This window comes from Crocodylus siamensis, chromosome 4 (genome assembly GCF_052110815.1).
Source record: "Crocodylus siamensis isolate JL-2025a chromosome 4, ASM5211081v1, whole genome shotgun sequence".
Lineage (NCBI taxonomy): Eukaryota > Metazoa > Chordata > Crocodylia > Crocodylidae > Crocodylus > Crocodylus siamensis.
The window spans coordinates 207,343,217-207,370,880 of NC_143398.1; the positions used below are offsets into that span (position 1 = coordinate 207,343,217).

General features: G+C 43.0%; 1 protein-coding gene across 1 annotated transcript in view; it reads right to left on the reverse strand.

Moving 5' to 3' along the window:
* CERS6 (ceramide synthase 6) overlaps window positions 1-27,664 on the reverse strand; it is a 225,696-nt gene that overhangs the window by 36,556 nt on the left and 161,476 nt on the right. Inside the window, exons 5-8 of the mRNA XM_090045547.1 lie at window positions 22,992-23,042; window positions 22,043-22,135; window positions 10,280-10,408; window positions 7,834-7,940 (exon numbers count right to left, since the gene is read on the reverse strand). Coding sequence (XP_089901673.1) covers window positions 7,834-7,940; window positions 10,280-10,408; window positions 22,043-22,135; window positions 22,992-23,042 — 380 coding nt within the window. The remainder of the gene's footprint in view (window positions 1-7,833; window positions 7,941-10,279; window positions 10,409-22,042; window positions 22,136-22,991; window positions 23,043-27,664) is intronic.

Consider the following 27,664-nt stretch of genomic DNA (forward strand, 5'->3'; position numbering starts at 1 on the left):
AGTGGCAGGCTCATGAATCCCTGATATTCTTCACAGGTGGGGACTTAACCCCTATATGAATTAGCCTGCAACACTGCTGCAAAGCTGGCACTTCTGAATCTTGATTTTGTGAACACACATGAAGATTTCAGCTTTTAGAGTCCATGCACAGATCCTAGATTTAGACCATTGGTTCTAGCCTTGATATACCTCTAGCTGATTAAGGTAATAACAGAGGATGCATAAGACACTAACTACTATTATCTTTGCAATGACACCATAAATTTATAGTGCACCTTTAGAAGGGGGCTTCCTCATATTATTTTAGAATAAAATAATGATTTTTGATAAGGTATAAGAACGGTGGCAATGTTTAGAGACCAGTAACTATATGTTACTGACATTCTACCCCCTCAGCCTGAAACACACCCCCAGCTGACACACAGCTTCCCTTTCCTCCTTTAGGCCATTTTCCAAAATCCACTTTCAAAGGCATTTTTGTGCCAAACTGCGATTCTTAGTTTTGGTATGTTTTGGGAGAACTTGATTTTACAACACTATCTTGATAGATAAACGAGTCATGCAAGTTCTCCTATCAGACTGTGTGCTCTTTGGGACACTCTTATTTTTCTTGTGTTGTCTATTTTCTTTTCTGTAATATAAGACAACTTACCTTAAAGTGCTAAATGAATGAATAATAATATCCCCCACAAAACAGAAGAACTGGAATCCAAAATAAAGGTACAAAAATCATGGTGGTAAAAGAAAAAAAAAATAATGAAGAGCAATTTTATGTTCAAGAAAGCAGGCGGCTTCTAATAGGTTTGTTTTTCAGCTGGTGTGAGAGAGAAACAATTTTTATGGTGTGCATCAGACTTTCAGCACTCAAGTGAACAGCCGAGTCATGGCTACAAATTACGCAGTGTCAAACAAATTAAGCATGCCCTTCTGCCAATCAGGCAGTTTGCAGACTCATAGGCCAAGTACAGACAGTCAAAAGGCCTAAGGCTGAATCGATTCAATCTTTGCAGGTTAGTCTAACCTATACAGAATAAACCAATAATCAAGTGAACAGACATTCACTTCTGATTCTGGAAATGCAGCCATATGCCTGCGGTGGCTCAGGCCGGAAGCTGGGAGGCTCTAGAGCATGCCTCCCTGCTGCGCTGGAGCAGACAGCTTGGGCCAAGGCTAACCACTCACTCTGTGAGGGAGGGTTTGCAGGGGAGGTGCAAAGTATCCTGGGTGCTAGGGGACTGTGAGTTAACTTGAATCGGGAGGGGATCTGGGACAGAAATTCAATAAACTGATTTAACCTAAATCAGTTAAGTCTGATGAAGGACCAGAGACAATATGATGTGGAACAGAGACAACATGATGTGGACAACATGGAGAGGGTCCAGAGGAGGGCCACCCGCATGATCCGGGGACTACAGGGCAGACTTTACAATGAGAGACTGTGGGACCTGAACCTGTTCAGCCTTTGCAAGAGAAGGCTGAGGGGGACCTGGTGACTACCTATAAACTCACTAAGGGGGACCAGAAGGGTTTGGGAGAGACCTTGTTTCCCCTAGCGCCCCCTGGCCTAACAAGGAACAACAGCCACAAGTTGTTGGAGAGTAGGTTTAGATTAGACACTACTTCACTGTGAGGGTGGCTAGGATCTGAAACCAACTTCCAAGGGAAGTGGTGCTGGCTCCTACCCTGGTGGGTCTTTAAGAAGAAGCTTGATGCCTACCTGGCTGGAGTTATGTGAGCCCAGTTTTTCTCCTGCTCAGGTGGGGGGGTCAGACTTGAAGATCTACGAGGTCCCTTCTGACCCTACTTCTATGATTCTATGATACATCCATCCAGGTTTATCTTAAACTGGCTTCGGTTATTTTGAAAGTGGTTTATGTGCATTGAAATTCTGGGCTAGGGTCAGAAATTACATAACACTCTACAGGTTTCCCTCACTTTATGCACTACATGTGTTTGCAGAAAACTGCATAAATTGAATTTGCATAAAGGGAATCCGGTTTATAAGGTAACAAATAGGGATATGCTCCCGTGGCAGTGAGGTAGGGAGGAAGTGAGGCTGGGACAAGGGAAGGGGCAGGGGGAAGGGCACAGCGTAGCCCCAGGGCTGCAAGCGGGGCTGCAGTGGGAAGCAAAACAGGGGTAACTGTCAGTGGACATAGGGTGGTGGGGCACGGCTCTTGCTGCTACGTGCACCCTGGGAGGGCTGCGCGCTGTGCTGGGCTCTTCCCGGGGGGCACATGTCCCCGGATCTGCGCGTGGCAGGAGAGCAGGCTGCCGCTGCCAGCTGGGGCTGGTGGTGGCACCGGGATTTTCCTGGTGCTCGGGGAAGGTGGCAGCCTGCCCTTGTCCTGTGCACAGAGCCTGGTGCACCCCACAGACCTCCCAGGGTGTGCATAGCAACACAAGCTGCACACCCCCCCCCCCACCATCCACCCACCGACAGTTCCCTTTGCAGGTGGTGTCAGCCATTTCCAGGGCCACTGCAGCAGGGCCTGGTGTGAGTGGAGACAAGCAGAGCCCCAGGGGGTTTGGGGCACAGCACAGCTCACCATGGCATGGCACAGCCCAGGGGCTGTGGTGAACGGGGGCAAGCAGAGCCCCAGGGAGTTTGAGGTGCAGAGCAGCCCAGCAGCTGCAGGCAGCTGGTATTGGTCATTCCTGGGGCCGCTGCAGTAGGGTCTGGGGTGAGCAGCCCCATGGCCCTTTCTCCTCCCCCCACAGACTTACCTGCTTGGGGGAGGGGAGAGCACTCCTATGCCAATTGCATAAGAATAAATTTACCTCGCATATAGCAAATTTTGGGTATAAGAAGTATCATGGCATAAGAGCAAATTTGCATATACAGAACCTGCATCAAGTGAGGGAAACCTGTGTAAGTGATCAAGCCACAGAGAACTTGCACTATGTTATCCTGCTAGTTCTAGAGATATTTGTGCTGGCACTGGACAAAGCCTGGGGTAATTAGACAACTAGTTCTTGCTTTGATATATCTCTAATAGGCAAGGTAATAACACAGCGTGTCAAGACATATAACTATGGTATTCTGCCCCTTGCAAGGATAACACAAATTTGTAGGGCATCTTCAGAAAGGGACTTCATCATATTATTTTAAAATAAACCAAGATGTAGTAAGCCTTTTGTCTTAACCAATAAGCTGAAAAACACAGGCAGCACTTTCAGTATTAGGGGTCTGGTGAAAATAAAATATGCAACTTCACTACCACATTTTGTTGATAGCAAGTTAAACAAGGGCTGGCTATGTTTCTATTCTTGGTTAAAAAGAACGTAGGATCACAGAAAGAACCTAAACACAACCCCCTGATTTTTTTTTGCTGGTGGATGTTTTATGTAATAGCTTGCTAATATGTAAAATGTTTTTAGCATGGCTAGTAGCAGCCTTGCTTATCTTTGGGGCTGCATGTAAAGTAAACAAGGAATTGATGTATTAATAAGTAATAATCCAAGTTGTGCATGTGGTCATTGACTAAATAATTACCATAACTTGCATGCTGGCAAAACACAGTATCATCATGCTATTTGATCTCCATGGAGCTGCTGTGCTGCAGCCTACTCAGATACAGCAATAGGCTAGTGGTTGTTAAAAAAACCCCACTCTGAACAACTCATCCCTGGCAGAGTAGCCATCTTTTTGTGTAGGTGTACTCCAGCATACATTTGGCACAAAGCAACATATTTTAAAGCACAGGTGGTCCAGAGGTCACCTTTATAGCCGTTTCAATTGCATTTGTACCTAAGGTTTGTTAGCATATTTGCAGTATCCTACTGTATATAATATGCTTTGCATAGAAAATGCTGCAAATTCCAAAACAATTTTATCTAGGTGCCAAGGCAACTGATAATACATTGTGTGTTTGACAAGACACTGAATACATCTCTCCAGAGACTTTAACGTAGCAATCAACAATAGTTTTAAGCTGCACCTCACTAAGTGTCTTGTTACTTGCCTCTTCGATAATACTTGTATGGTAAGCTATAATTATTGCTGTAATAAGACTTAGCATATATAAAAAATGTAACAATTCCAAAGTGTTGCATTATTATTAACCGTGTATAATTTATTAGTTTAGTATAATAGTTTTATTTTACTAACATTAATAAGGTAGGAGCTTATCAGCCAAGTTTAAAATTAAAGGTTGCTGTCCTGGTTTTAAAAAAAGCTAGTAAGTTAAACAAGCAAGATAGATGAGGGAGTAGAAAGGTAAGAGGGGAAGGGGCAGCAATAGCTATGAGCACAGTGTGATGCAGAGATTATAGGAAATGCAAGTCTATTTGCATAGATTCTGGGGTGGTGTAGTTGTGACGATATGGAATTTAATTGCCTAATTCAGCTTTTCTAAGCCTAAAGCCCTGGGACCACTGGTGGTCTACCAAGAAATGACCAGACACCAAGGAGGCCTACAGAAGCCAGTTATCAAGGAGCTAGCTTTGATTTACCTACCAGTGGTCACTTCTAGATGAAACAAAATACAAGCAGTTTGCAGGATCTGGAGCTAAAACTAGCAAAACTGAAGCTGCAAGGAAGAATGGTATGCCTGGAAGAAAGGAGCCATATAACATGTGCAGCAAAGTAGGAGGAGGACTAAAAGACAAAAGTACCTAGGCTGCTAAACAATGCTTTATGCTAAAAATCAACATTGTGGACCAAATGCTGAATCACCATCAAAACCTGTAACTCATAGGAATTAACACCCAATTGGGACTACCTTACAATAGTTATAATTGGCAAGGAAACATTCTCTAGATTCTAAATACAGTGAAGAGTTTTGCCACCATCACCATCAGTAATTTAAAACACACCCAAACATGAGTTATTGGTTAGGAAGGACTTGGACTACTATGTTGTTTTATCAGGTGTTTCTGTGTCACTCTAGCCAGAACAGACTGGAAGAATTAACAACTCCATTTTTACCTCTCAGTGATGGTGTTGTGCCTTCCCAGAACACACCAAAGTTTGTCTGCAGTTAAAATATTCTTGTCCATAACTGTACTGTTTATAACAAAGTATTTTAGAAGCTCTATGTGAGGTAGATACCTATTATTATGCAACTACATTGCTGTGACACACTTCACTGTAATGGCGCAGACATTCTCCAATGCCTCCTTTCCAGCTGTTGATCACGTTCTCAGTTGTAGATGGCTGCCCTCTTCAACCTGGTAAATAGCACCAAGGACCTGCTTTTGGCTTAACAGTAAAGGGGAATGTTTCTGTATAGCTAAACTTTCCCTCTCTGTGACTTTATTCCACTTTTTCTTTTACTGAGCTGACTCCTTGGCCTGTCCTCCTACAGACCTAGACTCAGATGAGGCTTTGATCAAAAGTATAAGAGAATACTTGTGCACACCACAAAACTATGCTCAAATCAGGACTCAAGCGCAGATGTTGACACCTGCTACATGATGCAACACTGATAATCTCCATCTTTTGAAATTCTGTATGCAATAACAGGCTAAATGAGTGGTGTAAAGCAGGGGTTTTCAACCTTTTTAATAAGTGTACCCCCAGCAAGCCCCTTTTTAATAAGGGTACCCCTGGGGCGGTGTGGCAAGTGGTCAGACAAAGTGGGGGGAGAGTGTGGCAAGTGGCCAGACACGGAGCAGGGGTGTGGCGAGTGGTGGCAGCGCAGCTTCTGTGTGGCCTTGCTCTTGACCCACCCCAGCCCTACTCCTGTCAGGTAGCAGCACAGGGTGGCGGCGCTCTGTTCCCACCCACCTCTGCATACCCCCTGGGACCTTTCGAAGTACCCCCAGGGGTACACATACCCCCAGTTCACAACCCCTAATGTAAGGAAACATAGGGCTTGCTTCCTTTACATCCAAGTCTTGCTCATCAGCACCACTGTTAAGCACACCCTTCCCACTGACTCTTGCTTTCTGTGCACCTATTTCTGGAAATGAAGTAACACAGCTACCATCTATTTGCTTTAAGCGTTTGCTAATAAACATGCTGAAGAATGTCTCTGTGCACAAAATCAGAATCACTTTAATGCAGCTTTATCGCCTTCCCCCCAGGATTTGATGTGAACGGGGTGAATAGGTGGGAGCGAATGGGTGCAGTATACTTCATACCAGCAGTCACGGGCATGCCAAAACAGCGGCACAGCCATGCCATTGCACAATTTGGGTTCACATTACACATGACCTTCCTGCAATGTCAGCTTCTATCTTAAAAGTTGTGGTATTACCAATGTGAACTGCCCATCAGCTTAGTAAGTTATAGTTTGCTTGCATAATATGAGAAGTGGCTGGAGTTTTACACAGAATTTGGCCAAAGGAGTGAGTCTTCCCTTCAGCATCAATTCATTTTATAAACACAAACTTATTTTAAATATTTCAGGCTGTGCCCTAACACTTAGCTCAAGTACAACTGTGGGGTTGTGAAGGATGAGGAATTTCTGACCCTGCTAACTCTTTAGATGTCTTAAATAGATCTATTTTCTGAGTATTTACTTTAAGTGAAATTGAGAGAAATCTTCCATAGAAAAATAAGGCTGGAAGGGACCTCAAGAGATCACCTAGTCCAACTGAGGATGAAAACTGCAACCTTGGTGTTAATAGCACCATGCTCTAACCAACTGTGCTAAACAACCACTAAAAAGATCCCTAGCAATAGTTTAGGTGAAAAGCTTTAGGTTAAATTAAACTGCTTCCTGTTAAGCATTCAGCAAAGCTAGCACATACCAGTGCTCTAGTAAACTTTTGTGTTTGAAAAGCCTAACAGAAAATCCAAAGTTGGCATTTTTTCCTTGCCCTTTCAAACAACATACAACGGGGCTCAATTGTTATTAAAGAGCTACAGCGATAGCTAAATGTAGTAAGCAGCTCTATAATGAAAACTCAGAGTTCTCAAAAGAGAGTAAATATAATTTTCCTCTAAAAGCATTATAAAGTGTAGGAAATTGCAGAGGAAAATGCACTTACTTTCCATTAAGCAGGGTACAGATACCTATTCTGTTTTCATACTGAGTTTTTGGAGAGGATGATGCCTGTAGCCACATATATCTCTGGGGTAATTCATTTGGCTAAACTTTGTATTCAATGTTTTGATGTTAAAACAGAGAAAGGTGGTTGGAGGAAACCATATCGCTTCTGTCAAAGTGGTGGCGCACAGGTTAGAGAAATTAGTTGACTTCATTTCCTGAATGTTAAGAATTGGTTAAGACAGGCTGGGTAAGATATTCAATAAGGTTTTGCTCATTTGTTTGTGTGTTTAAAATAAACAAACCCATCCTACTTAAGGAAAAGGAAGAAGAAAAAGCAAAAGGAAAAACCTGAAGGCTCAAACAGTTTACATTTCTGTACTGGTAAATTTTTGAAATTAATTCATGACGTTTCTTCAGCTCTGAGCACAGCAATGATCAGGGGTCATCACAGAAATGATTAAGGTTCACCAAAGCACTGCTGTATTGCCCAAACTAGTTGACATTTTTTCCCCATTTTATCATAATTAACTGCTAGGGATATATTTTCCAAAAAACACCTTTGCCTGATCCTTCTCTTATATTAATGAGCTCTCAAGCAGAAATTGTTGGACTGGATTTGGAAGGGGGATGTAGGGGAATGGGTTTGGTATATGTACATGTAAACCAGGTGTGTGTTTAAGTAAATAGTTTTTGTTCCTATCTTTTAAAGGGCCTCAGTAAAACTGCACAGGGATCATCTTGATGTCACCATTGCTCTCTAAAGAAAAAGGAGGCAAAACTGCCGTTCTGCTATATCCCTGGCTGTAAAAGTATCAGGAGATTGTATGCTACCAGGACTTATTACCAAGCTTGTTAGTGCTGAGTACATGATGAAAGAGGCATGCTTACTCACCAAAATGGATACACGAAAAGTCTACTGACAATGAAGACAACTGCAAATGTGATGAACAGGAAGTCACTCAGTTTTTGATACTTGCAGTAGTTTGCCATTTTGGCAGCCTGCAAAAAAAAGGAATGGAGAGTGATCAATTCATTTTTGATGACACTTCAGGCCCCTTGCCCCCTGTCCTAAGTTACATTTAACAATTAAACTGAAAGGGAGCAACATTTTGACCAAATGGGCCAGCAATAATATTGCTCTAGCTGACAGTGGCTTGATTTCCCTGCTACCAAGAAAATGGTTCATTTCCTCAAGGAAAAAAAAAAAAAGATGTTACATAAAAGGAAAGGAGAATCCTTGTTTCTTACCCAACTGACTCTTTTACATCATTCTAGTTTCAGTCCCCTCAGTCCCCTAAATAGTCCCTGCTCCTCAACCTTATCTTTCTCTTTACCTGCTTACTGTGTTCCTTTTGCATCTATTATTCTAGCATAATGAAACATCAAATTCTCCCTCAGTGCTACTCTCTTATTGAACAACTTCCCTTTTTCTTTCCTTCCCTACTCTGACCTGCACTGATTTCCTCTTTTCTAACTCCATCTTGGATACCCAGCAATCACTTGAAAAATGATTTCCTAGCTTCAGCAAGCAGGCTAGGAAATTCAATGGATTCTGAAGAAAGTGCCCAGCAATGCTACTGCTACAGCCTAAAGGACAGCACTTAATTCATCCACAATAGACACTTAGTGTATGCTATGGCTGATCTTCAAATTAAAAGTAACAGTTTACACATCAGCGTGTACATAGTACAAGAGCTATATTTTTTGCATATAACTTTCTGATTTTCTGAATATATTTTTAGATGGAAAGTCCATGGCAAAGTACAATAGAACTTGGCTTTATATAGTTTTGGATTCACATTTCAGTACCAGTTTGTGCCAAGCTTATGCTGGATTTCACAAATGAAACAAGATAGAACTGAATCAATACTGGGTTCTTCTACATGTGTAAATGCTCTGGGGTGAGTAGAGTAAACCCACCCCAGGCAGGTGTGCCAGTAAGCAGGATCAGATTTGCTGCTCACAGCAGTAGCCTGCCCCGGCCCCCAACAGCTCTGCCCTGGCCCCTTGCAGCAGCCAGGGGCTAGCAGGGAACATAGGGCTAGCACCTAGATGCTGATTGTGGAGCGCGGGCTGGGAGCTTCCTGCTGCCAGGGCAGGGGGACATGGTCTCTGTCCAGACTCCAGTGGTGAAGCCCACCCTGGCAGCAGGCAGCTCATCTCCCACCCCCTGCTGCCCAGCTCACTAGGAGCACGTTTGCTCTCTGTACTGCACAGTAATTACTCCCAAGTAAATTTGCATTCGGATTTGTTGTGGTTCTTCCAAGTTCTCTGCAACAGAAAAGCTGCTTTATTACTTTTCTGTTGTCAAAAGACAAGTGAAAACTAAGAGCTGGTACTTTTCTAGGGATTCCTTGAGTTTAATGAGAGGTGCCTTAGGTCTAAAAATACTAGAACCACTGGTGTAGGCTAAACCCAATTGCAGAACTCAGGAAGACCTTGATTTAGAAGTGCAAAATGTTATTGAAACAGGGTTACTGCAACAACCTCTATAAAATGTCTTTTTATATAAAATAATAATAGGCTCTGAGTCTGACCTGCACACAGGGAATGCTTAGTGCTGCTCAGTGTGGGTTCAGTGGTGAATCTAAGCTTTTTTGTGATCTACTGACTGAAAGTATATTCTAATGCATACTTCTAATGTAGTTTTACAACAGCTGGAGATCTCTGGGCATAAAGCCCTTGTCCTTTTCCTGGCCAAACCTCTAGTTTGATGATGAGGAAGCATAGGAGTGTTGATAATGGCTCTATATCACCTGAGGATTATCTGCACTAGTTCCCATCCAGTGTGGGTCCTAAGCCAACTCTGAGGCCCAAAGCCATAATGTATAGGTTTCTTCAAAGAGTGTGTTACACTTTTGGCAAGAAAATGCACTATACAAGTTTTTGCTCTGCTATCTAGAATATACTTTGTCCTGGGAAATGCTCTTTAGCATGGGGAAGATAGGATCATACCTATATGTTTGCGCATTAACAGGACACAGAATTATTTATTAGATTTATACGCTGCCCTTCTCAGTAAAGGCTCAGGGCAGCTTACAATAATAAACTATATAGGTTTACTAAACTAATAAGTTAGAAATAACTTCTAAAACGTGTACAATATAAAATAAATTATACACCAAAAACTACCTAACAGTAATTAAATTTAGAATTGCTTGCTAAATGCCTACCCAAATAAGGTCTTACAACACTTCTGGAAAGATGTCCATGCTTAGTCTCTGGTAGCTTCAAGGCAGAGGGAGTTCCACGCTAACTGAATAAAATGCTTATACAATTAGCATGGTTCTTTGACATTTTGAACAGGACAGACACTGATGACACTTGAGCAATCTCACCTCCAGTACCACGTCAGCTAAATCATGAAGACAAAGGGTCATGGTTCCTGCTCGGATCCAGTTGTTTATATAGGAAATGTTTATCAACATGATTGTAACAATGTGATGTGTGAACATGATGCTGAAATCCTGGAGCGACAAAGAAGAATAATAATAAGAAAAACCACAGTGAGATATTGTGTGGGAGATTTAGCATCCTTACCCAAATAGATGGGTGCTTTTTAAAGTTTAGAATCAGGGTGAGCAGTTACAATGCATAAAAGATTCTGCATAATTCTCTGAACACCAAATATACAACTATTCATTTTATTTAGATTGAATCAAATAGTTATTGTGTGTTAAGTAAATACAAATGCATTATCAAGAATAAAGCAACATTTACATCTCTCAGTTCACAGCAATTAAACCTAATGAAATAAAGCGTTTACAGCCAAAATTAGTTTCAAAAGGCACATGTACATGCAACTCCAAATTATACTCTCTCTCTTATTCCCTAATCAGCTTACAATACAGAAAAGTGGGATACTGCTTCAGATACTGTTATAAGGATTGAGTGCATTTACAGTAAACAGAAACAAGAACATACATTTCTATGGTATTAAAGGCTACACTTCACGCACTAATATATATTTCAGATTTCCTTGAGCTGAGGATCCCATCACTACCTTTTTAAAAAAAAATAGAAGCTACTCTTCCAAACGTATCACTGAGTGGGAAGACCCTCTAATGAATTTAGCCCCCATCTGTGACAACCTGCTGCATTGGTGAGTCTTCAGGATCACTTGGCCTTCCTTAGAGCCAACAAATTAGAGCCACTGGTAGTGAAAGCTGCAGGGAGTCTCCTGCAGGAGTCCCTTGATCACAGCAAAGAGCCCAACTCATATTACAACTTCTAGGGAAGAAGCTGAGAAGTGTGATTCTGAAAGGAGCCAGTTAGAGAAAGGCTGGTTCTTTGTGACTCCTGGGCAGATAGCCTGTGCTGTGCAAGAGCTGGAAAACAATATAATTTTCTGCTGAAAACTCTGAACTCGGGAGAAAGGGACATTTTTAGCTGCTGAACTGGTGTTAAACAGATTTATTTTGATGGAAAAATAAAACAAAAACACCAAACAAAAGGTACTGAAATTCTAAGACTGGAGAAAAGTACTGGGGACTCTGACTTAGGGTATGTCTAGACTATAGCCTGCAGCCTGCATCGGTGTGGGCCAACCCTCTTGATAGGTGTGCCACAAAGTAGCCCCACACCCTTCCTGAATGCCACTTTCAGTTCAGTGTTCAGGTCAGAGTTTACAAGGTTGTGACATGGAAATGCCTTGCCAGTGGTCCTCCCATTCCACCTTCTGAACTCCCAGAAAACAGGAAAAGTGAGGGTTGAAAGACTAATGCAACACAACAAAACACTTACCCTCTTTGCTTATAAAAGTTCTTCCTTTTTCAGTATCAAATGACAAACATTATTGGTGTTTATTTCTCCAAACACCAGTGAGGCTCAATTCTTCACTGAGTGAGGTCTAGTATGGTAGTTCTCAACCAGAGTCTTAAGGTACCACAGGGCACTGCAAGAACCTGCCCAGGGTGCCAAAACACTCAGACTGCTGCTGCAGGGTGAAAGTGTCTCATGCACTTTCATTTTCAGGAGGCAACTTGGAGCCAAACTAAGAAATGGCTGCAGCAGAAGGGTGTGCCTGCTTTCATTACATTATGGGGGCAGATGGGCCGCTTCTGATGCAGCTCTTCCCAGTTCAGCCCTGACCTGCCTCCTGAAAAGTGAGGCATGAGGTGCAGTTCCACTAGGCCAGCATACCTCTGTTTCTAGGAGACACCAGGCAAAGTCAGCCCAGGAAGGGCTGCAGCAACACAACAGGCTCCTGCCATACAGCCTGACTCTGCGGGAGGTATGTGGTGCTGTTCCACCTGTTTGTAGTGGTGGCAGATAAACATGCCGCAGCACCCCATGGCCTGCTCCCTCTCTCCTCCCCAGGCTTATGCATCCTTTTGTTCATCCCCTGCTTTCCCACCCATACAGTGCGCCTCCTCCCTGCTGACCAGGCGACCCCAGACTCTATTCCTTAAAGCTCCACGGCTGGAGTTCAGAGGGGATCCCCCAGGTAACTAAGAGAAGAACTGGGTCCAGTGGTTCCTAATCCCTACTAGTGACCTGGAGCCACATGTGGAGAGTCCACTGCTGTGCTGGGAGCACATGTGCACTGGGCCAAGGCAGAGTTAGGGAAGCACTCCATGCCAGTGGCCTGAAGGGATGAATATAATATAATTATAGTTATCTAATTAGTCCACTGTCATCTAATCCACTGTCACTCTACAAAACTACAATACCTGGCATCCCATGACAGTGTCTGGCTGCTGCTTGCTGCTGTTCTTGCATCCTGCCTAGTACTGAAGCCAGAAGGTATGGAGGGATGGGAGGGAGGGAAGGGTAGGAAAGGACTGCCCCAGATGCATTTTTATTATGTCATGTCTCTGAGGTACAACTATTCTACCATTGATTAAAAAAAGTTAGAGTAACATCATAAGAGGATTAATGCTAGGACCAGGGGGGCCTGGGTCCAGGGGCCTCTGCCTGAGTTTCCTTGGGAAGTGGCAGGTTTCCCCTTGCAGGCAGGCAGCATTCTAGCCTGCAAGGGATCCTGCTTGGGGCAGCCAGGAGTGAGGTGCAGGGGGGCACTCCCTGCATGTGCACGGCTACACATGGCCAGAAACACAGCTAGGCAGTGTGGAGAGAAGCTCCCTGCAGGTAAGTCTATAGGGGGAGAGGGGTGTATGTGTGGGGGGATGGGATAGATCAAGGCCCCCATGGTGAGGGAGGGAGTAGGGAAGGGGCAGGGGCATCTGGGCTTAGGGCAAGGAGCAGGATGGAGCTACAGGTGGCTCGTTCAGGGGACATGGGGGGAGGGGAAGCAGCTCCCCACCTCTGTGTGCACCCCCTGGGGGAGACATGGGGGACCTTCCCCCCACCTCCCAGATTTGTGCATAGGACAGGTGTGGGCTGCCTGCTGCGGACCTGGGGTTCTGCTCCCTTTGACCCAGGAGCCCCAAACTGGCTGCACATCCCCTACCTGTCTGGCAGCTGTGGGGGGGGGGGCAAGTTTTGCCTCCTGCTATCAGGCAGGCAAGAAACGCGGGTCCCCCGGGGCAAAGGTAGCAGAGCAGAGAGATCCAAGCCTGCAGCTCACAGCTTGCATCTGCCCTCACCCTGCTCAGCTCCACTCCAGCCATGCCCCACCCTTGGTTGCAGCAGCACCACGAAGGGAAGGGGACCCCACCCCCGCTGGAATTCAGCTGCTGCAGGGGGCCTCCAATTTTCTGTTTGCCCAGGGCCCCAATAAACCTTAATCCACCACTGAGTAACATAACAAAACATTTTCTATCTGGGTGCTAGTTTTGCATCTACCTTACAGTGCAAATAGTGTCTGCAGGATTATCTGAGAGATCTGCACCAAATTCTGGTTTGAAAAGTCTTGTTAATATTAAATGAGGGACAGCCATTCTCAGCTGAACACTGTATTGGGAAATATTAACAAGTGCCATGTGCACGATGGATAACCTTCTTGTGTTATCCTTCTTCAATAAGACTGTCATTGTGTGAAGGAGAACCGTCTTGCATTATCCTTCTCTAGTAAGACTGCTAAAAAATTATACTAAATGCATAACTTTGTATGGCAGCTTTTAATTGTTTTTGGAGAAAGAAATATATGCTCAAATTACTTATGGTGATTTTTCATTAATGCTTCTGACTGAAGCATAATGCAATATGTTCAGCAGTCACCTCAAACCACTACCTTCATTTCATTTCCTTAAAATTATAAAAAACAAAATCAGCATTAAATGCTGCTTTACATTCTGAGTCCTGCTCTCTTTCCAGCCCATATCCAGTCCAGATATTTGAGACCATATATCTGACCATTTGAACTAGCTACGATCAGTACACTTAAGTACTTATCTTTTCTCTAAGAGAGCACATTTGGAAAATGAAAGCACTCTAACATTCCCACACTGTGTTTTGGTTCCTGGTTTTTGATTATGTTAACATGTATTTAATCCAAATAGTGGTGTGAACAAAGCAGATGAACTTCGGTTTTTGTAGCTGCCACATTCACACTTAGAAAATACTACATTTTCAGTCTTCTTTCTGGAGCTCTTTAAGGCATTTTTGACACTATGGTTTATTTTTAATAAGTCAATGTTCTTGAGCAGTACTTTTCATTTATGTACAAATCTGCTGGTTATGTGACCTTTTTCCTCACACAAATGTACACCTCTCTTTTTAAAGATTTGTTTCATTCTTTCATTTTATGTAAGAAATGTTGAACATGTAAGCATAAAGGAATGACATCAGTAACTGAAAGAACTTCAGATATGAGGACAAAGCACAAGCTGTAGGATATAGCAGATGAGCAAGATCTGTGAGTAATTTTTTTAATACAATAAGCAACTCAACTGATTGACTCAGATCATTAAATCATCCAGACTGCACAGAGTATATCAAAGGAGATGCTAAGGGGAAAACAGTGTCCCAGACAGGGGTAACTACAGGAATTTGGAACTCCCACTTCCCTGGCTCCACTGAGACTAACCAGGTTTATTCTTCCCAGGCCCAGAACTAGCCGCAAACCATTAAAGATGTTGGCTCAGGAAGGAAGCAGGTTCAAGCTGGCCACAAGCAGTTGGAAATGAATCTTGGGCAGAGGGACTCTGGGGATGCTACCAGCACTTTGACCACTCACACATAAGAGGAAGGGGATGGTATCGAGCAGAACTTACCCAAAGCTTGAGAGGAAAGAATTAAGTAAGAACCAAGCCTTTTTGTTACTTTTATCCTTTTTCTCTGCTTAACTGGGTAAATAATTAAGGCTTATTTTTTGAAGAAGCTATTTTAATCAGTTTAATCACTGCTGAGAAGTGAAGGAAGCTGAGCCTGTTACATACACAGTGAACCTGGGAGGGACTGAAAGAGGTTTAGTGTGTAGATTGTCCCCAGAGGTCTTTAGCAAAGTATGCTAACTGAGCAAGCTGAATAGGGGATAGAATTTTCCAGGACAAATGAGGAGCCCCAGTTTACTCAGATGCTTCACATTTCACCAGTAGAGACCGTTTATGTCTTAAAGAAGTTCGTGAGGTGACCAAAGAGACCTTCTAAATAAGGTTGTGGTACTTCTGACATGGTACACTAGCATGATGAATTAAAACAAGCCAGAAACATGTTAAGGAGCCAACATTTATTTTCCATTTGATTATGGAAACTTTCCAAGGCCCCCTCTATATGCTATAGGTATAATGCACTTACCTTGAGACCAGCTACACGTGCAAAGCACTAACCACACCATAAAAAGCTCCAACCAAGTATCAATTTAAAATTTGAAAATATGTACTAAATTTATAGCTTGATAACTATTGAGCTTTAATTTGCAGGTGTAGCAGGGTCTCCCCTATGGCTGGGACCTATCAGCTGACAGGGCTCCCAGCCACAGGCATGCACCATGCCCAGCCATAATCTCTCAAGCTCGGAGAGGTGCATGAAACCCCCAGGCCTGAGGTACTGTGGCTGCTGTGGGACCTGTGGGAACTTGCTTCCTGAGCCTAGGATTGTGTTCCTCCCCACTGGCAATAAGACACAATGGGATCTGATGCAAAATCTATACAATCACACCTCCTGCCATATATGTGTGGCCTTGCAGGAGGCACGATTGTGTGGACTGCGCATTAGATCCCATTGCATCTTTACCTGCATGTGTAGAGGGAACCTTAATAAAAAATCTCTCTCTCAAAATGCGCTTCTATCATCCTTATCATTAAGCACGTCCATAAACTTCATTCGTTGATGTTAGAGTGTCATAAGCTCCTTAGCGGACCTGGTTTTCTTCTCTCATTGTTTATTGTCTTTCCACTGTGAAGTCTAGGAATTAGGGCAGATGTACCAAAAAAGAAGTCTTACTTCAGTCCTTAGGAAGACCTTTGAGAAAATTATCATGGAGCACATCTGTGGGGGCCCAGCATGGGAGGTAACACTCAGGGGCAACCAACATGGATTCATTGCGGGCGGATCCTGCCTGGCTAACCCTGTTTCCTTTTACGACCAGGTTACAAAGTCCTTGGATACAGGCATTGAGGTAGATGTCATCTACCTGGACTTCAAGAAGGCCTTTGGCACTGTTTCGCACCCCATTCTCACAAAAAAACTAGGCGACTGAGGCATTGATGCCTGTACAGGCATCTATAAACTTACTAAGGGGGACCAGAAGGGTTTGGGAGAGACCTTGTTTCCCCTAGCGCTCCCGGCATAACAAGGAATAATGGCCACAAGTTGTTGGAGAGTAGGTTTAGATTAGACATCCATAAGAACTACTTCACAGTCAGGGTGGCTAGGATCTGGAACCAACTTCCAAGGGAAGTGGTGCTGGCTCCTACCCTGGGGGTCTTTAAGAGGAGGCTTGATGCCTACCTACCTGGGATCATATGAGCCCAGGTTTTTTTTTTCTCTCCTGCCCTGGCGGGGGGTTGGACTTGAAGATCTATAAGGTCCCTTCTGACCCTACTTCTATGATTCTACAGTCAGATGGATGGCAAATTGGCTAGATGGTCACACCCAGAGCAGTAGTGGTGGATGGGTCATTTTCGATCTGGAGGGATGTGGGCAGTGCAGTTCCCCAGGGCTCATTCCTTGGGCTTGTGCTATTCAACATCTTTATCAGCGACTTGGAGGTGGGCATGGAAAGCACGCTGTCCAAATTTGCTGGTGACAAAGATGTGGGGAGAAGTGGGCACACTGCAGGGGAGGGACAGAATCCAACTAGATCTAGATAGGTTACAGAGGTGGGCGGATGGGAATAGAGTGGAATTCAACACGGAGAAATGCAAGGTGCTTCTAGGAAGAAGGAACCTGCAACATACTTATAGGCTGGGGAACACCCTTCTCAACAATACAGTGGCTGAAAGGGATCTTGGAATTATTGTTGACTCCAGGACGGACGATCCGCCAACGCGAGGAAGTGGTCAGTAAGGCTAATGGCACCTTGTAGTGCATCTACAGGTGCATCACAAGCAGGTCCAGGGAAGTGATCCTTCTCCTCTATGGGGTGCTGGTCAGGTTGCAGTAGGAGTCCAGTTCTGGGCGCTGCACTTCAAGAGGGATGTGGTTAACCTTGAGAGGGTCCAGAGGAGGGCCACGCGCATGGTCGGGGGGCGTAGCAGGCCAGGCCCTATGAAGATAAACTAAAGGTCCTGAATCTATTCAGCCTCCACAAGAGAAGACTGAGAGGGGATCTGGTGGCTGTCTATAAACTCACTGGTGGGGGGGAGGGAACAGCAGAAAATAAGTGAGGCTCTGTTCTCTCAGGCACCACCTGGGATAACAAGCAATAACGGCCACAAATTGATTGAGAGCAGGTTCCGGCTTGATATCAGGAGACATTACTTTATGGTTAGGGCTACCAGGCTCTGGAATGGGTTCCCAAGGGAGGTGGTGCTCTCCCCTACCTTGGGGATCTTCAAGAGGAGGTTGGATAGATATCTGGCTGGGGTATTATGATCCCAGCACTCGTTCCTGCCCAGGGCAGGGGGTTGGACTTGATGATCTATTCAGGACCCTTCCAACCCTAGAAACTAGGGTTGGTGAGGCCGCAGCTGGAGTACTGCGTCCAGTTTTGAGCTCCACAATTCAAAAAGGATGTGGAGAAGCTTGAGAGAGTCCAGACGAGAGCCACGCGCATGATCAGAGGTCAGGAAAACAGATCTTACGATGACAGGCTGAGAGCCATGGGACTCTTTAGCCTGGAAAAGCGCAGGCTCAGGGGTGATCTGATGGCCACCTATAAGTTTATCAGGGGTGACCACCAGGATCTGGGGGAACGTCTGTTCACCAGAACGCCCCAAGGGATGACGAGGTCGAACGGTCACAAACTCCTGCAAGATCGTTTCAGGCTGGACATAAGGAAGAATTTCTTTACTGTCCGAGCCCCCAAGGTCTGGAACAGTCTGCCAGCGGAGGTGGTTCAAGCACCTACATTGAACACCTTCAAGAGCAAATTTGATGCTTATCTTGCTGGGATCCTATGACCCCAGCTGACTTCCTGCCCTTTGGGCAGGGGGCTGGACTCGATCTCCCAAGGTCCCTTCCAGCCCTAATGTCTATGAAATCTATGAAACTATAAAACTATATTAACTGTTAAATTCCCATATCCCTGATACGTTTCATTGAGTGATGTTGTAACCACAAAGGTATAGGAAATATGTAGGGTAATATGCCATGAAGTTGACAGTGTTCAGTCCTTGATTCTGTGTCCAGACAACTTATGATTTTTTGTTCTTAGGCTCACCTTTTGAAAGTGTTTGATAAACTCATTTGAGCACAAGTATAGTGAGGTCAGAAAGTGAAGGTTTATTTCATGAAAACTGTTCTTCTACATGTGTTTGCGTGCGTCTGTCTTTAAACTTTCACCTGTCATTCTGGTGGGTAGTTTTAATCTGACCCACACAGTGAGGGCATCTGGTACACGGGGGGAGATATACCACATTCTGAGATAAACTGTGTATCCCATAAAAACCATAATTTAAACTCTACATAAAACTGCCATCAACCCTGATACAATAAATATTCCAATTATTATTATTATTTTTAAATGATCAAATAAATTAGTCAGGAAGTAACATGATACGTTATAAATGCATCTAAATGTAAGTATGCAATAATGCTGCAATTACAATATCTTTCCCCCACTCTCCTGAGAGGTGCACATAGAAAACTATATCTATAAAACCAAGTTGTGCCTGGAAGGCTAAACAAATGCTTTGGGACATATTAGATACGATGGTGCATTTGTGCTGTAAAAATCTGAATGATTAGTAACATTGCTTAAGAGGTTTGGTTTGAGTTTTCATATTTGAAAATGGCTAAGTAGTCCTTGGTTCTGCAGCTTACACATACTATTCTTGCTACTTTTTGTTCAACTTCATTGCCATTGTCAGGTCACTCTCCTGTGACACGTTTCTCTACATCTCTGCTCTTGAGAAAAATAAAGATGTACTGATTTGAAACTCCTGACTGACTGCACATACAGCAACTGTCAGTAAGTTGGGCACTTGGAGTAAAGAAGTTTATGGAAACCCATGTCAGTTGTTTATGATGTGCTGTCTAACAAGGATTTGAGATGTTAATGTCACTTTTGCTTCCAACTTCTCAAGAGAAATTCTACAAACTCAGAAATTGGAGTAGTTTTCTTGTATAAGTATCAATGAAACAGATGGGGGAGGGAGGGGCAATGTTCCCTCTAAGGTGTAGCGATCCATGTATGCACTGCTTCGGTCTGTTCCCAAATTGGTCCCGTCTCTCCCTTCAATATTAAAGAATGTATCCGGTATAGTGCAATATTAGTCTCAGTCTATTTATTATCTTGTTAGACGTTTTTCTTTCAGGGCCCAATTCTGCTTTTAATTTGCATTGTTGTAAATAATAGAAGAAACTAGCTGTAACACCCACATGCTGCCTTTTAATCGTGTCTCTGTGGTCAGGATTAAGGCTTAATTAATACTTAAAACTGGGCAAGCATTTTAGTTCTCTGTCTTCAGTTACCAAACAGCTCACTTTGTTACCTCCCTGTCAAGTCTCTTGGACCCGCATGCAGGCTGTGCTCTTCCTGTTCCCCACCTCCATGCCTCGCTGCAGCCTTTGAAAGCGGTACAATGCCATGGGCGTCCTGCCGCTGGGCAGACCAGGCAGCAAGGCACATGGCATCACTTCCAAAGGCTGCAGAGAGGTGCAGAGGCAAGGAGAAGGCAGAAAATGGAAGACCCATGGGGCTGCCAGGCTTTGGCGTGGGAGCTGTGGGGCTTGCAGCGTGGGGATGAAAGCTAAGATTAGGGTAAAGCTGATGGGGCTCAGAGCGAAGCTCGCCCAAAAGGGCTGGGAAGCAGAGTAGTTCCCCAGAGCCAGTGGAGCCCAGCTCTGCCCCAGCCCACCTCTGCCTTGCCTCAGGGAGAAGGGGCTGCCTGCCCCGTGCCATGGGCCTGGAAGAGGAAGCGGCAGCGGTGATAATTGCCCACTGATCAGCACCCCAGCCCCTTGTGGGCTGCTCTGGCTGAAGCTGTGCTCTCCCTCCCCACAGGGATACTAGCATGGTAAGGAGTGGAGTGGAGTGGAGTGGCCCCTGGACAGGCAAGCATTAAGTGTCCTGCGCCAGCCTTGGTGCTCAGCATTAAAAAGTTACTGCGTGGTAAGATTTTTTATTCTGCGTGGCTGCACATGCACATAGCTTAAGAGGGAACCTTGGGGGGAAGGGGATTAATTTATTTTGGACACTATTCATTTCCTTCCCCAGAGTAATACGTCTGCTAGAATTAAATATCCAGTCTAGCAGGGATAAACAAGAGGGCATGGCAGTTTTAATATTAAGTTTTCTAACTTTTGACCAGTTGGCTTTATAACCTAAATAACATTATTTTAATCTAGTTTTTGTAAATGTGATTCCCTTTTTCTTTTTAAGAAAAGGGAAAGACCAAATTATAACCTCATGCAACTTTTATTACATTGCAGTAGTACACCACACTACATGAACATTGCATTTTAAACCAATGTTATAGAACAGAGGTTCCCAACCAGCAGGCCGCAGCTCAGTACTGGGCCACAGTGGGTTGGTTTCTGGGTTGTGGCATAAGCCCTCTACTTGGCCCCCTGTCTGTCTGCCCAGGCAAGTGGTTTCTGCTGGCAGTGGTGACATGCGGGATTAAAGCTGGGGGATGGAGCAGTCCCGGGAGGAAAGCAGTCAGTTCTGCCACTTCCATGCCTGTCTGTGGCAGAAAAAAGGTTGGAAACCACTGCTATAGAATACCATAGTGGGGCTTTTATTTTATCTATTTTTGTTGTTGGTGGTGTTTTGGGGGGCTTTTTAAAGTTATTTTGTCATGTATAATCAATCACTCTGCTATTCTTGCTACCTGTTGAAGGAAGATACAGAATAAGTCACAGTTAGCAGTAGCAAAATTAATTCACATATGGACAGTCAGCTCTTATATTTCTTCAGGGTTATTGTTTTGTGATTAAAAACCCATCTCCTTTTTGTGATGGGCAAGTTCCCAGACAGTGACTTTTCCAGAAAGATGGACAATTAGCAATGGATTTAACTATACCCTAAACAATTTTCGGAGTCCAAAGTTTAAATATTTTCTGAATTACAGAGGAAACAAGCTACATACTATTTCATTTTGTTACGCTTCTTGTATTATAAATATATATGCAAAGGCATGTGGTTTTCTCATCTGAAAAGTTAAGAGCAAGTGTAATATTAATTTAATAGTATTTACATCTTTATATATAATCTTATCTTTGTATAAGGATTAATCAAAACTCTAAATGATCTTACCAAGATTATCTAGCAAATTCAGAAACAGCATCTAACAGTCTCATTGGTGTTCTCATTATAACATACCTCCTGAGAACATTATGCCTTTTGCTGTCAGGAAACAGCACAATACCTTTATGATGATTATGTGGTTTTAGTGGTTGACTGATTGACATTGATGCCTTTTGTTAATGAATATTCAATTACTGTACCCCGCTGCAAGGAACAGAAAATGACACATCGCAGCACCCAAGAACAGAAAAATGCAAGCAATCAGGCTTTAGTATTACAACAATGAATATCTACAACAGCTTGCAACTGCTTCAAGTACAGAGCATCACTAACAGAGCTACTTCAAGAGTCAATGAAAACGTGCTTATAGCCCCTGACAAGTTTTTACACTGATTGTTCTTACCTTTCTTTTGATATCAATAAACTGAGAAAACATTAAGGACCAATAGAACGACAATTCGACTATGTAGTAGTAATGAGTATCAGGCGTCAAGGGCTGAAAGAAGATTTAAAACAGTTAGAAAATCCAGTTCATTTTACAAACATCTCAGATGTGCAGAAAAGATATTTAATCACAGACATCAGTCATGTTGATTGCTGGATGATCATCAGTTATCGGATAAACTTCTGATCTCAGAAAATTATTAAGAGTGTCATTTCCAAACATCCATGGCTCTGTGAAAAAAGTCTCTGTCTCAAATTGCTTACAGTTCTTTATGTCTAAACCTAGGGAATGCTGTAATGCCAACAAGCTATGCCCTAGTCCTTCAGCAACTTAGAAAAAAGATGTGCTGCCCAGTTGTGAACTAACAAGCTTATTCTTATAGCATTGTGTAACTTTTAGGGTATGCTTGTGGACCACACATGGTGCTACAGATGGGCCGAGCTCGAAGGGTGTAAGCCCTCCCACTGTTTTTGTGTGGCGACAAAGACTTTCCTTTGCTCAGTTAACACAGCATAACTTTTATGTTTTTTACTTCACTTCTAATGTTAGATATTAAATAAATGCAAGGTTAGACATTCCATAAGAGCACCAAAGTGCACTAATGGAGAAAAGCATAAATTGTAGTGTCCCTCCAAATTTAGAGCTGTAGCACTGCCCTTTGGTGAAGCGATTGGAATGAGACTAAGCACTGCCTGATCCATTGCTTCAGCTTTTGACTTCATTTAGTATCACAGGCTTTTGCCAGTTATATGTGTGTGTTTGCAGGCGTATGTGCATGTGTGACATTATCAGGGTTTTGCTGTATTTACACAAAACAGTTGGGATTTATACTGTGGAATTTACAGAATAAAAAATAACAGTTCACTAAGGTGGTCTATTTATTCCTATGGCACATGAAAATTTGTACCTGATACGGGTATCCAGCCCAGCACTGTCTCGTGTTCCACAGCCAAGGAACCTTAAAAAGAAACAAAGGGATATGTTAGTAGTTGAGAAATGAAATCATCCTGGACAGTTTAGGTGCAAACGTTTAACATTATGCATGGCCAGATCTTGAGGGCTGTTAAGCATTTGCATCTCCAGTGTCTGACTAGAAATGCTGGGAAGAGATTGCAAGAGCTGGAAGCCTCAGAACTTCATGATCAAATAGCTAATATTGAAACAACTCTTAGATTCAGAGAGATTTTGACTGTCTCATTTAAGATTTTGATGTGCCGTGTTCTGCTAAAAAATATGTTGTAATTCAACATGTTATTTTCTCAGTGGTATACATCAGGGTGGCTTAGATTGTGAACAGGTGTAAACAGCTCTACATAGGCTGTTGCCTATTTCATGGAGCAGTAAATCCCAGGCGAAGTGATTACAACCCCCACTTATCCTTTGAAAATCCAGTCTCCTCTACAGAGATCAAATCCCTATTTCACCGGCTTCGGAATTCACCATCTAAAAATGGAGTTTGCCAGTGCAACCACTTGCAGCACTTTTCTCTGGAGACAAAACTTGCTGTGCCCTTCCCCCCGAACCTTCCATTCCAAAAAGCCAATCTCAAGTAGCCTGAAAGATGTGGAAGGGAGGCTCTGGTACAGACGTGCTTTCTGACTGTTGGCACAATTTATGTGACTATTTATCTTTTACTTTTAGGAAATACAAGAATGGGAAAGTCTCCTTAACTGATAGTAAATCTGTTCTTTTAGCGTTTACTCCTTTAGGCAATTACGATTTCATTGCACGTAACACCGACAAAAATTGGTGCAGGAGCCTGATAATCATCTGTTACAATCTGGTAGAAGGTTTTTTTCTCTTTAAGAGGTTTCTTAAAGTGCCATTGAAAAGAGCTGGTTTCACTCTGCCTTTCAACATTCCCAATACCTTTTGTGTTGCCATAATCTCCAAACTGTATGGCAAAGGACCAACATGGAAGTCCATTTTTGTCACATTTTATATCAAAATATGTTCCCTGAAAAAAAAATAGTTGTCCTTGACCCAGTCTTTTTTCACAAACATGAACTCGAGGGTCTGAGAACATTGCTTTGCCCAAAGGCACAGCTTGAGCCCTGGGACCAGACTTCTCCCAGAAAGTCCCTCTCTTCCCCATTCTCAAGCAGATGCTTTTGTGGCCCCTAAATGGATTACCTACTAGGTGAGCTGATTCAAATAGTGTTTGACTGATGATGTAGTAATCACAGGATTCAAGAAACAGAAGTATACAAGAAAAAGAAGAGCTACATAATGGGTTTTATTCTGGAGCAGTGTGTGTGGTCCCTCTGCTGTCCCTGTCTGACTCTAACCGACTAAGGGTTTATGGAGGTGTTACATTTAGATCAACCTAACTAGGGTCAGATTGATCTAAATGCCCATCTGTGCAGGTGCTTGGGTGATTTAAATCTGTCCAAAAATGGCAAGCCTGATCTGTCAAATAGCTGTATATATTTGGAGCACAGCCCTGGAGCTGGGAAAGCCCAGTTTCTTGCCCCAGCCCCCAGGACTCTGCTCTTCCTACTCCCCCTCCAAAAAATTCAGACTGAATTATTTTTAGCTCATTCCCAGATGGACAATCCACCGCATGGACCCACAAACTTCCCCCCCTCCCCAGCAAACCTGCTAGCACCGCCCCCCTCACCGAGTTATCCCAGTGGAGTCTCAGCATGGCTGCACATGCCACTCCCAATCTATGATCACACAGCTTAAAGCAAGCTTCATGATTACAGACCAGGTGAGGCAAACAGCTGCACATACCCCCATATGATATGCTAGCTGCTTTGTCACCAAGGCACAATCATAATTCCCAGCTCCCTCAATCTCCTGTTAGAGGGCTTTTCTAAGTTATAACTTTGATCACTACAAATGACATTGAGTTCAGACAGGACCCAAAGAAAATAAGTTAACTGAAGATGTTGTGGTTACAATCTTAGAATCACTGAGAACAAGTCTTTTCCAGGTACTACTCAAGTCCTATTACTAAAATATGTGACAACATGGGCAGTAGATTTGCTTTTGTAAAACAAGAAGGAAACTAACGCTAATAAAGGGCACAGGATCAGAGACAGCCTAGAAACCATACCAATTAAGCAAGGTTTAGAAATGTAAAGCTTAGTGGCAGAACAATTCTATGCATAAGTTAGAGCAAAACAGGAGCTGAAGGGTTGAGTTACCTCTTCCTACAGAGTCAACAGGCTACAAATGATTTGATTTACCAGACAATGTATTTGTTTCAAGTATTGTTATTCCTCAAGAATACAACATATAGCATGTCAGTGAATTAAGATAAGCCATACCTTAGTCTCCTACTGTCAGTGGATTTCTGTTTGCATACTGGTTAATCTTGTGGACATTTCAACCAAGTTTTTAAAGTGGCACTTCTAAACTTTAATGACATTACTAACTCCTTAACTTATATCATCATAGGCAGCATCATGTACTGGATGGGACACTGTATCAAGGGTTAGGAGACCAACCCAGCTCAACCACTGACCTATTGTTTGAGCTTGGACAAGTCATTTCAACTTCTGAGCCTCTCTTTCCCCTCTTTTGTCTCGTCTGTCTAGACTGCAAACTCTTCAGGAGAGGGACCATCTTATATTATGTGTTTGTACAACGCCTAGCACAACAGAAGCCAGTTATCATTTCGGAGTGTAGGCACCATTGCAACACAGATAATGGCTGAAAGCAACAACAGTGGGTTATAATAAATTAAAAGAAAAAAATTATTACCTTATTTGCCCTAGGAAAGTGGAAGAAAATAATATTTCAAGGTTAAGGTGACACTTGCCAGTAAAAAGAATCAGTTAGTGGGATCTGTTTTGGAAAACATTTTTATTACTGTGACAACATACATTTCTCTCCTTTCCTCTGCCCTAAGGCACTTTCTCCATATCCTGGTGAAGCCCTTAAGTACTCTCATTTTTTCACTTCTAACTTTGAATGTCTTGCACTCTATTTACCTTTCTCCACACATGGAAAATAGATTTTTAAAGGATTTCCTTAAAAAATTATCAACACTGCTGTTTAATCTACTGTACAGATTGGCCTGAGCAAAATGAGGTTCTAATTCCCCCAGTTCACCGATAAAACCACATTCTTCTAGTTAGGTAGGAGAAGAGGTCAGGGGTTAAATCCTGGTCCCACTCAAGTCAATTAAAACTTTATTACTGATTTCAGTGAGCTAGGTTTTCATGTCAAAATTGGAAACATCACTCATCTTCTATAGAAGTCCACACATATTGGACCAGGACATCAATTTACAATTTATTGTAAATAAGAAAGACCAAAGAGGGCACGCTGGAATCTTTCATTCCATCCAATATTTTTTCCTGTCAAGTGCTCAGCATTCACAATGAAAGATGAGGAATGATCGAAGCAGCAGTAACCAAATTACCAATCTAAATTAGATTTGCCAAGACTTCCTTTGTGCATAAGCAGGGTCCTTAGAGGCACGTGTGCGTTTAGAAGCACAACTGCCCTTTGGTTTTGACCTTTGTACTTTGTGAACCACATTTCTAAGGCCAAAGTACCTACCCACAGGGCACCACACTAAGAACTTGAAACAAAATGTGCGGGCTGTGTGTAACTCCTTTGTGCAAGCTGCTAGGGCAGAAACATTCTGGTTAACAGCCTTCTTGAAGTAGGAAGTACATACCCTTACCCTAAAATAAGACTTGTTCAAGTTTTTTATGCTGCAGCAATGCATGGTCTCCTTGTGTCAATGTTAGATAGGGCAGTCCAGCTCAGACAAATGCAGAAAGAGAACATGTGCAGCTTGATATCCACACATTATATTGCAAAAAATAAAAAAAAAGTAGTACATTAGTTTGGAATTTAAAACTGTTGATAATCAGGCTACCACAATCTAATGATTCTCCCAATAAAAAGGATTTCCCATTCATTATGTGACTAGGAAGTTTAAACACTATAACCAATATATCCCCAAACCCAAGCTATCTGAGGAGATGTACAGTAATTACAACTAGAATCAACCTCTGATTGAAGGTTTCACAAGGCATTCCATCAGCTCCAGATGCCGTTATGTTTTTTATCTCCTTGATGGCTTTCCTCACTTCATCAAGATTTGGAGGGATTCCAAAATCTTCCCTCACTAGATGCTGTGGGATGGAGTTGAGAATAATCTCATCAACAACAGTCTCAATTGAGAAGGTCTTCAAAATGCTCCTTTTAACAGGCATTGATGGTCCTCTTTTCTTTGATGTTTAGGTCCCAATGGGGTTGGTCCATGAGTACTCAGACCATGGATGTCTTTGGTGGCACTGAAAAAATCATGCATATTGTCGATGTCAAAGATTTTGAATATCTTTCTTGTCGTCTTCCCATCATCTGTTCTTCATATCATGGGCCTGTTTTTGGACCTCTACCTTGGCTTGTTGGAGATACAATTTCTTTGCTTGGAGCTGATGTCATTTTGCCAAACACAAAAGGCCTTGCATTCGCAGTCAATCAGCTCTTGAAACTCCCAGTCATTCTCATCAAATCTTGATGCTTCCTGGTAGAGAATCCAAGTACCTCTTTGCAAGTGCTGATGATGGTGGATTTGAAGGCACCCCAAGCACTGCAAACATTTTCCCCTTG